The sequence below is a fragment of the Aulonocara sp. 'chitande type north' Nkhata Bay genome, linkage group LG13 (assembly GCF_057382095.1).
Source record: "Aulonocara sp. 'chitande type north' Nkhata Bay isolate Kocher_YH1m ecotype deep benthic linkage group LG13, A_spYH_male_GT1.1, whole genome shotgun sequence".
Lineage (NCBI taxonomy): Eukaryota > Metazoa > Chordata > Actinopteri > Cichliformes > Cichlidae > Aulonocara > Aulonocara sp. 'chitande type north' Nkhata Bay.
In genome coordinates this window covers 33,141,006-33,154,938 of record NC_141356.1, presented here as the reverse complement: position 1 = coordinate 33,154,938, position 13,933 = coordinate 33,141,006, and the positions used below count along the sequence as shown (strand labels likewise).

The following is a 13,933-nucleotide window of genomic DNA, read 5'->3' as shown; positions in this document are numbered from 1 at the left end:
TCAGTATGTGTGTGCGTGTCCATAGTTCAGCTGAGACAGTGTCCTTCGCCCTGCCAGGCTAAGTAAACAGTCTTCCAGCCAACCCTGGCGGCCTTGTAGGGAATGGGAACCCATATGGAAAAGAAATTGTAAAAACTTATATGTGATTACTCATGAAAGTAGCCACTTTCTCATTACTTTCATACATTGTTTTAGTAAGTATCCAAAACATACAAGTTTCATCATATAATTTTTCAAGGGATCTTATATCTGTTTTCACTCTTATATGCTTTTCATACAAGTTTCACACAAGACAGATACAAACTTTATAAGATTTATATATATCTTTTCCATATGGAAAGGAACAGACTCAACACAGTCGTTATCAGGGAGTTTTTGTTCAGCTCCAGCCTTGAGCCCACAGCTGGCGCCGAAGGGGTAACCGCATTATGATGGTGATTTTTCTTTTGCAACAACTCATGAGAATTTCAAGCTGTTCTTTAACACTCCGACACTGGTCTCTCAATCTCCCGTTGGATAGCCGCGAGTTTCTCCATGATGTTATTAACCTTCAGTTCCGTGGTGTTGTCATTCTTTTGCTCAAAAGGCAGATTCTGAGACCTCACAACCGCAGTCAGCTGTTCCAAGATGTAATCCAACTTCCGCGCAGAGGTGTTGTTCCGGGTGGACTTTTCCTTGATGTAATCCAATATACACTCAGAGGTCTTATTCTGAGCATTCACTGCAGCTGTAAGCGCCTCCAAGCGCTTAACCATGCTGCACTCAGTGAGCCCTTTCTGAGAAGTCGCGCCTCGTCCCATCGTTCCAATCCCAGTGGGCAGCCTTGGGGGAGTTTGAAGAGCCGGTTCCGCTTTCTTAATTCTCCAATAAGCCAGGGCCAAGCCAGCTCCGATCAGCAAGAACCCTGTTATCATGGTTCCGAATAGGTAGATATCTTCAGCGTCCTCGATCCACAGTCCCGCCAGGCACACGATCCTCCAGTTCTGCCACCCGTCCATCGTGTACCCGGCAGGGAAAGTCCCTCCAGGGCACTCGGGCTCTCCCAAGCCCAGACTTCTCGTTGAGAAAAGGGTGTCAATAGCATTCAGAGACCAGTTGATGAAATCCATAATTCTCTTTAGGTTTTAGAAACAGACTGTGAGAGAGTGTTCCAGGGAAAGTAATACAAAAAACACGAGACTAGACAAGGACATAAGAACTAAGCAGGGAAGATAAGGGAGAGGAGAAAAAGTGCGTCCGCCTCCTCCGAGAGCCAAAGCAGAAAATAAAAGTGTATGCTGGAAAGCATGGAGACGTGGTCAGGTCTGCTGTGGATTTCTTCCAACATTATATGTTGGATTCATGAGGTTTGGGGCATGGCAACCCAGTACCGGGCAAGCCAGGGAAGGTGCTGGCCCAAAGTGTAGCCAAGCTCGTGACCACCTCCACCCTGACCACCACCTCTTCAACATCCTGGCTTCTGGAGAAAGCTTCAGATCCATCAGGTGCAAAACCAACAGACTAAAGAACAGCTTCTTCCCGTAGGCTGTCAGAACTCTTTTTTTTTTTCTTTTTTTTTGCCTGTCCCATTTGGTTCTTTAGCCGTCAGAATTGTTGTCTGAAGACCAACAAGGAGACCCAATGGATTTACCACCGGGAGTGAGCTGGTACATACCTGAGCGCCCAGCCCCGGACACCAAGAACCACCAATGCACCGACCCCTGAGGGCATCAGTCACCGGCAGGGAGTGTGGTGAGGGGAGATAGGCATTGGAGGGCCTAGAAGTTCCCAGAGAGGTGGAGTCTAAGACCCGACCTGACATATAGACACAGACAAACAGGCACACACAGACACAAACATGCATTCCCACCCTCATGCACACATGTACAAATACTCAGCACTCACCCAACGTAAGGATTGACATAAATGGACATATACACACAATCACACTCCCCAAACATACTCTATACCCCAGGTCCAGAACCCAGACCCAAGAGATGTTACCCTTCCCCCCGGGGTGGAGGCAAGCAGACCGTCCCAGGCTCCGCAGCAGCAGGGAGGCCAATCGGACAGCCAACATCTCCTCCCAGCCCCCCCGCCCCGATGGCTAGCAGAGAACGGGGGTGTGTGTGAAGACCCCATACCTCCCTCCTCCCGCTCATGTGTAGTGTTGCTGCGTGTTGTTCTAAAGTGCATTTAAAACAAGGGAGAGCATGGTGCTGCTGCCAGAGAGCAGCAGGTGTTAGCACGGCCCCTCCCGAGAACCCTCAATGTCTACATGGATTTAAAATTGAGAGGTGGGCACCGGTGCCAGAGGTAGGTTTGAGTACACAGACCGTCCACTGGACGCCGTTAACGTGCCCACCCTCAAGGCCCTACATATATATGTGTGTTATGAGAGTGTAAGTAATGTGGATGTCTAAGTTGTGAGATAAAATTGAGGCACAGGTGGCCAGAAGAGGACAGAGGGGGGGGGGGGGGGGGAATGTCTCCCCTGCACCCTGGTGACACACCCGCACCCCAAGGCCCTACCTGTGTGGGTGAGTGTGGTGGAGCGGGAAGAGGGAGGTAGCCAGGGATGGGGAGGAAAACGAGGGAGGATGCCCCTCCCTAGGGCCAGCTCCCCCGCTGACCCCAGTAGGCACCCTCGTCCTCTGGTGCCCACCAAGGCAAGGGAGCCCAGGTCCATCCACACCGGGGCCTACAGTAGCAGCACTGCAGAGCCCCACAGGACCCGGGGCAGCCCACCCTACCCCACCGCAGAGGAAACTGTACCCACCCCAACATTCAATCATCTCAGAACTCTTAATGCAAGAGTGTGAGCAGACCTCTCCCATACAGTCATACAGCCACTCTGTCGCTGCTATTTATTATGCTCCCATTTTTTTTTCTCCTATGCAATATTTCAGCAGATGTGCAGATGATCCATGTCCTTAATGACCTTCCACCCTTATTTATTATTTATTATATTTTATTACGATGCCCTTGTAATGCTTGTTTTTCTTTTTCTTTTTTTGTATATTGTTTTCTTTACTTTCAGACCTTTGTGATCTTGCTGCCTAACTTCACAGTGCAAGCAACTGTATAATGATAATAAAAGTTCTAGGTTCTTTATGCATTTTAAGTTAATTTTATGTTTTTAAGCTACAATAAATAAGCAACTTCATGTTTAAAAAATCAGATTGTAATGTTTAGATTGTTGGTTTTAAAACAAACATTGGTGGAAACAATGTTCAATCTATTTACAGTTGACGATATTTTAAGTTACACGCCACACTCGGTAGAGGGCAGCATGTTTTCCTTTCTCAGTGGGTGGTAGAGATTTGGAGATGGATGCAGCAAAGTTTTCCAGCTGTGGGTAAAGAGTGTGAGTGTCATTGCTCCCTTCACGTTAATGCAGCCATTGAGGTATGCAATTAGCATTTTATGTGTTGCTAGAAAAATAAGATGTTTTTTTGTGACAGAGCTGTTTATATGTTAGTCACAGAATGTGTCAACATTTTGTAAAGGTCAAAATGTGAATGTTTATGTTGTTGAATAATATGCTTTATGAGAACGCCTTACTGTAAAAAATTGATTATTTTATGTTGTTTTGTACATCATGGCATCATTGGTAGCACCTGTGTCCAACAACCTGGAGAGAGTTACGTCGTGACAGAAACATATTCTGCTAGACTGCTGTTCAAGTATGTTGAAGACTTAAAGGCCATCCAGGCCCTTAACCTCTTCAATTTTAATGAGAAAAAGACTGAAGTGATGATGTTTGCAGGTATCACTCTGACACCCTTGTTGATATCTGTTCCTTGGCCCAGTACATCAGGCTGACTATTACAAACCAGTGTGGAAAAATTATTTTATTTCCAGTTGAGGCAGCTGGCCAAAATAAAGCCAGTTCTTTCCAGGCAGCACTTTGAGAGTGTAATCCACACCTTTGTTACCATTCTGCTGGACTACTGGAATGAACTTTGCTTGAGGGCTGGTGCTTCTTCAGTGGCTCATCTTCAGTTAGTACAGAATGCTGCTGCATGTCTTTGAACCAGCACACACAATTATAAGCATGTTTCTCCCATTTTAACCTGGAACCACTGGCCGCCTATAAATTTTAGGATCACTTTTGGAATTGCTTTAAAAGGCTCTAATTATCTCGTCCCACATTACTTCCTGTTCTCTCAGGTCGGCCGATCAGCTGCTCCTGAGTGTATCGAAAACTAAGCATAAGCTCAGAGGGCACCTTCACCGTTACAGCTCGTAAAACATTTGGAACAACTTAGCCTTGTAAAGACATTTATTAATCTTTATTCGTTTTTGTTGCATGGCTGTAGTTCCTTGTTTTCTCCAAAATCCGATGATGATGATGAGGATGATGATGATGATGATGATGATGAGCTGTGTCCAGCAGGGGGAAACCTTTACACAGCTCTGCAGGTTATTACTGAGTTCATAAAATCATTATGCACACATGCTTTGATGCGCACTGAAACATTAAATTATGATTAAGAGGATTAAATGTTTAATATGTGATGAAAATGAGGACAGCTAAAGAGGAAGAAGATCAACAGCAGAGGATGAGGAGATGCTGAAGCACAGGAAGGAGGTTTTGGGGGATATAAAGTGTCTCTGGCTCGGACTCTTCGGATCAGCGAGTGATCCTCCCCCTCTCTGACAGGAGGAGGAGGAGGGTGAGCTGCTGCTCTTCACTCTCAGAGATGCAGCAGAAGTCAAAGAGAATCCTCGCTGATTTCTGCTGAGCAGGAAATCTGTCTATGGCATTGATTCAGTTTCTCAGAGTTTGACTAAAAATAATCGATGAAAGTGGGTCACTGCTCATTTGATCTTCTTTACATTCCTGACACGCTTCCATTTTCACTGAAGCTGCAAAGACATTTTTATCTGAGGAGGAAACTTGAGAAGCAACAGCGTTCTCGCACTCTTTGGCTGCTGACATGAAACTTTGGAGCATCTTGGCTGCGCTCGCAGGAGTCTGAAGGTTTCCAGCACGAACTGCGGCAACGCCTCCTCACGCAGAGAAAACATGAAATGTGGCAGCAGCCTCTGCACGCTGAACGTTGGTGGCCGCAGGTTCTCCTACACTGCGGAGCTGATGAGGCGTCTCCCCCTCAGCAGACTCAGTCGACTGCTTCGCTGCGTGTCGGAGAGCGAGCTTCTTGAGCTCTGCGATGACTACGATCGTGATCGCAATGAGTTCTTCTTTGACCGCCACTCTGAGGCCTTCAGTTTCATCATGCTGTACGTGCAGCACGGGAAACTGCGCTTTGTGCCACACATGTGTGAGCTTTCCTTCTACAACGAGATGCTGTACTGGGGCCTGGAGAGCTCTGATCTGCAGCTGTGCTGCCAGCGTCTTCTGGACGACCGCATGTCTGACGCCCTCGTGCACTTCTTCCCGGAGGAGGAGCCACCACGTGGCCCTGAGATTACGCAGAATCCTTGGCTGGAGAAGATGAGGAGAACATTTGAGGAGCCCACGTCCTCGTTGGCTGCGCAGCTCCTTGCTTCAGTGTCAGTGCTGTTTGTAGTCATCTCCATGGTGATGCTATGTGCCAGCACCTTACCTGATTGGACAGCGCTGGAACAGCAAAGGTAGGACTCACACTGACACACACACTGCACTATTCAGAATCAGCCCCTGACAGACCCGGTCCAGTTCTGACGGGTACCTGCAGCAGGTAGAGAACTGGTGCAGTTCGGAGGAAAACCGGGACCAGCAGCGGATTATTGATAATTGACTGATAAGTCACAAAGTGTACATGCTCCTGTGTGTGTAAAGCTTCTTGCCACAGTGGTAGCTCTGCATGCTTGAGTTGGCTGTGAGATGTGCTACCCAACACAACCGCAGAGGGATCTGTGTCTTCAGCTGGAATCAAACCAGCAACCTTTTGCTCACCAAGCAAATGCGTTAACCATTGCGTCATTGTCAGTGTACCTAATATGAATAACTTAACTCCCCTTCTGTGTGAAACCATTGTGAATGATTGTCTGACATCTCCACCTGTGATTTGTTAATTTTCAGCAACATCTCATTGGTCTATCTCTGCTTTCTCATTTGTCCCCTCTGGCCCCTCCCTTGCAGCATCATCGAGGCGGTGTGCATTGGTTGGTTCACAGCAGAGTGCATTGTCCATTTCCTAGTGTCTCGTGATAAGTGGGACTTCATTCAGCGGCCTCTGAACATCATTGACCTTCTGGCCATCCTGCCATACTACATCTCTGTTGCCATGACGAGCCTGACGGGCGAGAACTCGCAGCTGCAGCGAGCCGGTGTGACACTGCGTGTTCTTCGCATGATGCGGATCTTCTGGGTTATCAAGCTGGCGCGTCACTTCATGGGCCTGCAGACACTTGGCCTGACGCTTCGTCGCTGCTATCGTGAGATGGTAATGCTCCTGGTCTTCGTCTGTGTTGCCATGGCGATCTTCAGTGCGCTGGCTCAGCTGCTAGAGCACGGCCTTGACCTGGAGGCTGGAAACCATGACTACGCCAGTATCCCCGCTGCCTGCTGGTGGGTCATCATATCCATGACCACAGTGGGCTACGGGGACATGTACCCGATGACGGTGGCGGGACGCATGCTCGGAGGCCTCTGCGTGGTGAGCGGCATCGTCCTGCTGGCGCTGCCCATCACCTTCATCTATCACAGCTTTGTCCAGTGCTACCACGAGCTGAAGATGCGTTCAGCTCGCTGTGGCCGCAGTCTGTCGGGCGAATTCATCAACTGACCGTCATCCTGCTGCTGAGGAGGGGCGCTGCCATCAGCTCCATCACAATGAGAAGGATACAATCGATCGGACCGATCAAAAAGCAACTTGAGTTTTCCCCTGACGCCTCCATCGGAGTGAGTGTGTGTGATTGGCTGAATACAGGGTGTAGTGAAACATAACCTAACCCTCCATTTGCTGTTTTCAAGTCCAAACAGGACTCAGGTGACTTTACTTTGATAGTTTCTCATCCTGATTCGATCTCACAGACAGTCAGGTTCTGTTAGGTTGCTCAGAAGAGTCGGGGAATAATGCGCTCACACAGTGAAATGGTGGTGAGATAAACTCACACCATGCAATGCCCCCTCAGGTTAGGCATGAGAGGCAACCCGGCGGTCTGTGGCATAATTGAACCCCTCCTTTGTTTCCATGATGACCATAGAGCCAGTCAGCTGAAGTGTTGAAAGCATTTGGTTTGAATGTCCGGATGGAGAAGCGGGCGGAGTGTGAAGTATCTGACTACTTCTTCTTCTGTGTGAAATGCTGCAGGGTTTGAACCAAAGTACACTTATACAGGCGACCCCTTTAACCTTTGACCTTTACTTCAGAGATGTCAAACTCTCCATTTAGGAGAGTGTTTAAAAGGCTCATGTGTTTATGAACTCTGACCTCTGTTGCCTGATTTCGATCAGAAAACCACATCAGCTCATTAAAGGTTAAACCTGAAAACCTCACTGACTCCACCTGTCCATCATTTAAACATCGTCTCAGTGTTGCACAAAATACAATAACAATGAAATCAGGTTTTCACATTAGAGTTACAATGGGATTCACACAAAACACCTGACATTAAAGCTCCTCCCACTGTGTCACAGGTGGAGTCCATGTCAGAAGGTCAGACAAAAGGCTGAAACATAAAAAAAAAACCTCTTCATATATTTTACAGGTGAGACTCTGAGAAGATGCTGAAGGTTTCAGCTAAATAAAGACGAAGAACGAAGTAACCTGGAAACACCTGAGTGATGAGAAAGTCCACACTCAGAGCTTCTGACAAACTGTGAGAGCAACAGACCGTGGGCCTCGTGAGACCCAAGATTTTTACTATCCGGCTGAGCCGTCCTCTGGGGACACACACACACACCCACACGCTGTGAGGGTGTGTGTGTGTGTCTGACGGGTTCTCCTGGCGTGTTCTCAGAGTGAGAGCTAATCAGTAACATGGCAGCTGAACAGCCGAGACCATCTCATTTGTGAACTTTTCTCAGCAAATGTTTGTTTGTGTTCTTTGTGTGTGACGTCACACATCACGTTAGTTTGATGTTTTTAAATCCAAGCATGCACATGCCAAGTGGCGTGCTGATGGTGATTAGTTGATTCTGATTGGGCTGAGATCTCCTCGGTGCCTGAAGCTGACCTTGGATCAGCTCCTCTCTTTGAGTTTAAAAAAACTCTTTCTAAATCATCTGTTAACAAACCGAGCGAGCTGGAAGTAGACGAGAGCAGCGAGGAGGCGGGAAGGTCGTCACAATAAAGCGAGTTTGTGATGAATCACGCGTGGTTCATCGCCTCTTGCCGTGTGACTCCAAATCTTAAATCAGAGAAAACATTCACGGAGTGTGTGAGTTCTCACAGGAACGCAGCGTGTCGAGCATCTCTGAAGGACGTGGCTGATCAGAGACAGGAGCAGAGTTCAGCTTATTATTAGCCGGGTCTGCAGATAGAGACGAGGCACAGGAACCTTTCAGTCTTTTGTTTTGCAGAAACATCAGCAAATGTAAAATGATTCTGTGGGGAGAATAAACACCAGCATCACCCAGTCTTCAGGAATAACTTCCTGCAGATTTTTTATCCAGTCTGTGGTAACCCCTTCAGTTTCTCATGAATGGATATAGTATCTGAGACAGCAAACAGCCAGCTGTTCATCTGCATCTAAAGGTCAAAGGTCACTCTTTGAGAATGCCCACATGTTGGACAGAGAAGACAGATGGAGTGAAGGAAGCATGTCCACTGTGAACAACCATCTTTGAACAGAGGGTGGGGCTTACGACACCAACTGTCTGCCATCTATAATCCAGTCTGAGATGGTAAATGGCAAATGGCCTGTATTTGTATAGCGCTTTACTCAGTCCCTAAGGACCCCAAAGCGCTTTACACTACATTCAGTCATTCACAGACACATTCACACACTGGCAATGGCAAGCTACATTGTAGCCACAGCTGCCCTGGGGCGCAATGACAGAGGCGAGAGATCAGAAGCCATAAGAAGATCACCTGTAACCTTCACTAAAGCTGTTTCTGTGCTGTGATGGGCTCTGAAACCTGATGGAAACTCCTCAAATAAACCCAGCTGTTTTAGAACTACTACTCTCAGTGTTCTTGTTCAATTTTGGTTGGAGAGACAAAACCTGCAGCTCAGAATCAGCGCAAAAAGACGTAATCACAGCGCGGACCGGACGCATCAGGATCGCTAAGCTCCGACAGCGTGTCCGTCTACGGGCCGTCGGGTGAGAAAGCCTAGAAAGACAAAGCTGATTCTGATGCGTGGGGTCCGTTCTGTGTTTACGTCTTTGTGTGGAATCCGTGTACCTGCTCTCATTTGCTGTTTGGTTGTTGTTGAAATGGTTTGGTGAGCTTTAATCTGAGAATCTGGCATTTCTGGCAAAACACTGTTATATTTAAAAGTCAGGATTTAATGAATTGATATCGCTTTATTCAAGCTACTCACCTCCCACTTCCACCTGCTCTTTCAACTGGACCACGGCCAATCAGAGAGGTCCCGCCCCTTACTATCTCTGATTGGTTTAGTCCACGATAGGGGCATAATGTGTGTCTGTTGTTGACCACAGGGAAGGTTGCAGATTTTTTGTTTTTTGCTACCGGAACATTTGGTCGCACAGGTGCAACCAAATATCTTTTTTTAGTCGCACCACTGAAAAATTTGGTCGCATTTGTGACCAAATTGGTCGCACTCTAGAGCCCTGAGGAGGCGTGCTGACCTGGACGGGACACTTCATTGTTATTCCTGTGTACTGCCTCACTGCCTACTGGAGATCACCATCTGATGGACCAACAGAACCGCATCAGAGAGATTCTGAGACCATCAAACCCTCCCCCCTTCACCCTCCATCGCTTGGCTGCACTTAGAAAGCCTGAAAAAGTCCAACATTCACCAAGAACAGATCCGAGTTCTGCTTGATAGAACAAACCTGGTCTACAGTGAACCAACACACCTGAAAAAACCCGATGGTTTCATTGCAGCCACCTTAATAAAAATTCTAATAAATACAAAGCAATTATAATTCAAATCAAAGCATGAATTAATTTAAAACCTTCATTAAATGCTCTTGTTTGGTGAAGAGCTGCCAAAAAATAAAACCACAAAAACAAAATTAAAATAAGATCAACCTCTCTGCTGAACTTTGACCTCAATCAGCTTATTGAATGAAAGTAAGTTTGTCAATTAGACCTAGAAGCAGCTGTGAACGATAAAATTGATGTTTTTTTACTAGACGCACAGTGATTTCAGTGAAGCAGCTGCAGTGAGTGTAGCATGCTCATAGGTTTGGAGATATGACTCAGTGAGCACACTCAGTGAGCACGCTTAGTGAGTTCAGCTGCTCTCTGCGGAACAGCAGCTTCTATTTTCAGTCATTTTCATCCACAGAACTGCAGCCTCGAATCTCTGCAGCTCAGAGTCACGAAGATTCCCACAGGACTGGAAAACGGTCCAAAAGCCCGGAGAGGCTGGAGAGCCTCAGGTGTCGCTCACTTCACACCTCCTTTGAGGGATTCGGCCCTCAGGAGGGGTCAGGGGTCATTAGAAAGAACCAAACGTCATCACCATCATCATCGGGACAGTGCAGGGCTAAATAAAGCCTGAGCCCACCCGGAGGTTAAATGGGCTAACTGAGCTCAGGTGTGTCTGGAGTTGAGCCAAGAGTTTCCCCTCAAATAAAAACTGATGATGTCACACACGGAGGCGATGAACATGTCTGATTCATTCAACACGCTTTTAATCTGACGACCTTCACATCTGCTCAGACACACACATCCTGCTTTCAGTTTGGACACGCAGGTTTCTATTCACACACACCTTTGAAAGACACACACACATTTTCTACTCATCTTTTATTTGGTGAGATTCTGAAAGGTTCTGAAATAGAGTTCATTAGAAATATTGATCAGGAGGAGATTTTCAAAATAAAATGAGGAGGATTTTTTAAAATGTTACACACATTTGTTCTTCCAAAGCTGCTGCGTGCCATAGTTCTCCCTCTGTTGCCATGGAGATGGTGACAGGATGCTTGAAGCAAGATGTCAGGGTAAGAGATCACACACACACACACACACACACACACAAGCCCTTTCAGCTATCTTAGTGAGGACCTTCATTGACATAATGGTTTCCCTAGCCCCTTACCCTAATCCTAACCATTAAAATGAATGTCTAACCCTAACCCTTACCCTATACCTAACCATAATCTAATTGTAACCCTGACACCACATTTTGAGCCTCAAAAAGGACCGGTGTGTGTGTCCTCACAAGTGACTGCTGGTTCACACAAGTATAGTAGAATGCAGATTTCAGTGCTCAGAAAGATAGCTAGACAGGAACACACACACACACTTTATGTTTGTGTTATTGTTTTTTCAAAACTGCAGCTGATCCTCACAGCTGACCATCGGTAACCATGACAACAGAAAGCACCAGGCCACTGTTTCCTTGGCAACAGCAAGGCAAAGGCCTCAAATAAGTGATATGTGACATATTACCATGACAGCCTGACAGGAAGTTAATCGTGGCCATGAAAAACATTAGTAGGCAGCTCTGATTGGCTGTTGTCATGGTTACGCTACAGGGTGTCAAAACATACATGCCACTTACATACATGTCAGTTCTTTCCCAAATTTAGCAACCCATTCATCCATTAGGGCCTCAAGTAAAAACAAAGAAACAAATTTATCCGCTCTTTGGGGTTCCGAGTGTTTCAAATAATTCATAATTATACGATCAATAAACTCCTCTATCACCTAATTTCTGTTCCAGTCATGTGATCATTTCGGTGGTCTTAAAGTCTGACTGAAAATAAACACAAGAACATAAGGAGCAGTGAGGCAAAACAACAACAACAACACTTTTAAAACTGAGGGGAAGAGATCACAACTTCAGTTTTTTTTTTTTTCAAGACTTCCTGCAGAGTTTTTCAGATTTCCTATCTAGTTTGCAGAGCTCATTCTTCGTTTGGACTCCTTTGTGGTTATAAACCTGGCTGCTGATGAGGCTGGAAACCAGCGGCTGAACAACAGCAGCACGTTTAAGCTTGATCAGCTGTTGTTAGAATTTATTTAATATTACTTTCTACTCGAGGATCTTTTTCTACAGCTGACGGCTGGTAACTGTGCAGGGGCGGATCTAGCAAAGTTTAGCCAGGGGGGCCGATAGGGCATTAACAGGGAAAAGGGGCACGAAGACATACTTTTCTTTCTTATTCTCATTTAAAATGTCTAGCTTTTAATAAATAATTATCTGACACCCAAAGTTTTAATTTGATGCAAAATGAATAGAAGTCAATTACTGTATATAGTAACTATTAAGTCTAATATATATATATATATACCCTAGTAAGCTATAGTACTTTTTCCTTTGGGAAGGTACCATCTGTGCAGTCTGCAATTTTGTTGAAGAAAGATGTTGAATCTATTTAATATTTCTTGAAAAATAATTGATTTCTGTGCATTTTCTGTGCACTGCATCACATCAAGGTTGATTACGTTGATTAAGCATCATGAGGTGGAGCGTGAGGGGTGGTTCCCCATTTTTTATTTATTTATTTTTGTTGTTGCTGGGAGTTGGAACCCTATTAGTTAGGTTGCTTAATATTTATGCTAAGTACTCTTTAAAATACCAGAATAGGGAGGATGGTGTAGGTTTAAGTTTATTAGATTGATCAGTATTGCTGAACTATGAAATATTTTTTTTTGCATACAGGTATAACAGAATAGCTTTAGTGTAGTTGTTGTTTTAAACTTGAGTATGAACTTATACAAAATGCAGCAAGATATTTAAAAAACAGTTTTGTTGATTAAAAAACACTATATCGGATTCATATCGGTATCAGCAGATATCCAAATTTATGATATCGGTATCGGACATAAAAAAGTAGTATCGTGCCATCTCTAGTATATATTTTGAAATATTTTGTCGCTTTTCTAAATAAGATAAGATAAGATAAGATAAGATAAGATAAGATAAGATAAGCTTTATTAGTCCCACACGTGGGAAATTTGTTTTGTCACAGCAGGAGTGGACAGTGCAAAAGTTATGACGCAAAAATTAGAATACAATAAGAATAAATACAGTACACAACTGTACAGAATAGAATAAAATAAAATAAATATACAATAAGATAAAAATAGAATACAAATACAAATACTATATACAACTGAGTAAAAATACAACGATGACAGAAAGGATTATTGCATATGTATGGATGTGTGTGCTTGATCAGTTAAAGTCTTTATTATGGAGTCTGACAGCAGTGGGGAGGAAAGACCTGCGAAATCTCTCCGTCCCACACCGTGGGTGCCGCAGTCTCCCACTGAAGGAGCTGCTCAGTGCTGTCACAGTCTGCTGCATGGGGTGGGAGATGTTGTCCATCAGGGATGACAGCTTAGCCGCCGTTCTCCTGTCACTCACCACCTCCACTGGGTCCAGAGGGCATCCTAGAACAGAGCTGGCCCTTCGGATCACCCTGTTCAGTCTCTTCCTGTCCCCAGCAGAGATGCTGCCGCCCCAGCAGACCACGCCATAAAAGATAGCAGAAGCCACAACAGAGTCATAGAAGGTCTTCAGGAGTGGGCCCTCCACTCCAAACGACCTGAGTCTCCGCAGCAGGTACAGCCTGCTCTGCCCTTTCCTGTAGAGGGCGTCTGAGTTATGAGTCCAGTCCAGTCTATTGTTCAGATGAACACCAAGGTACCTGTAGCTGTCCACAGCCTCAATGTCCATACCTTGGATGTTCAGTGGTTGCAGTGGAGAATGCTTGTGCCTGCGGAAGTCTACCACCAGTTCCTTGGTTTTACTGGCGTTGATCTGGAGGTAGTTCAGCTGGCACCAGTCCACAAAGTCTTGGGTCAGACCTCTGTACTCCTTGTCGTCCCCATCAGTGATGAGGCCGACTATTGCAGAGTCATCAGAGAACTTCTGCAGGAAGCACTGGGTGGAATTGTGGGAGAAG

The 13,933-nt window shown here is 45.7% G+C and overlaps 2 protein-coding genes across 2 annotated transcripts; one reads left to right on the top strand and one right to left on the bottom strand.

Moving 5' to 3' along the window:
- Positions 1-240: 240 nt before the first annotated feature.
- Positions 241-1,364, bottom strand: LOC147316536 (uncharacterized). Its single transcript, XM_086260081.1, has one exon. It carries the CDS (start codon positions 1,107-1,109, stop codon positions 480-482), a length of 630 nt encoding a protein of 209 aa, XP_086116207.1. The 5' UTR covers positions 1,110-1,364; the 3' UTR covers positions 241-479.
- A 1,138-nt stretch (positions 1,365-2,502) lies between these two features.
- Positions 2,503-7,422, top strand: LOC147316535 (voltage-gated potassium channel regulatory subunit KCNG3-like). Its single transcript, XM_086260079.1, has 2 exons — positions 2,503-5,580; positions 6,071-7,422. Exons 1-2 carry the CDS (start codon positions 5,012-5,014, stop codon positions 6,714-6,716), a joined length of 1,215 nt encoding a protein of 404 aa, XP_086116205.1. The 5' UTR covers positions 2,503-5,011; the 3' UTR covers positions 6,717-7,422.
- Positions 7,423-13,933: the final 6,511 nt, after the last annotated feature.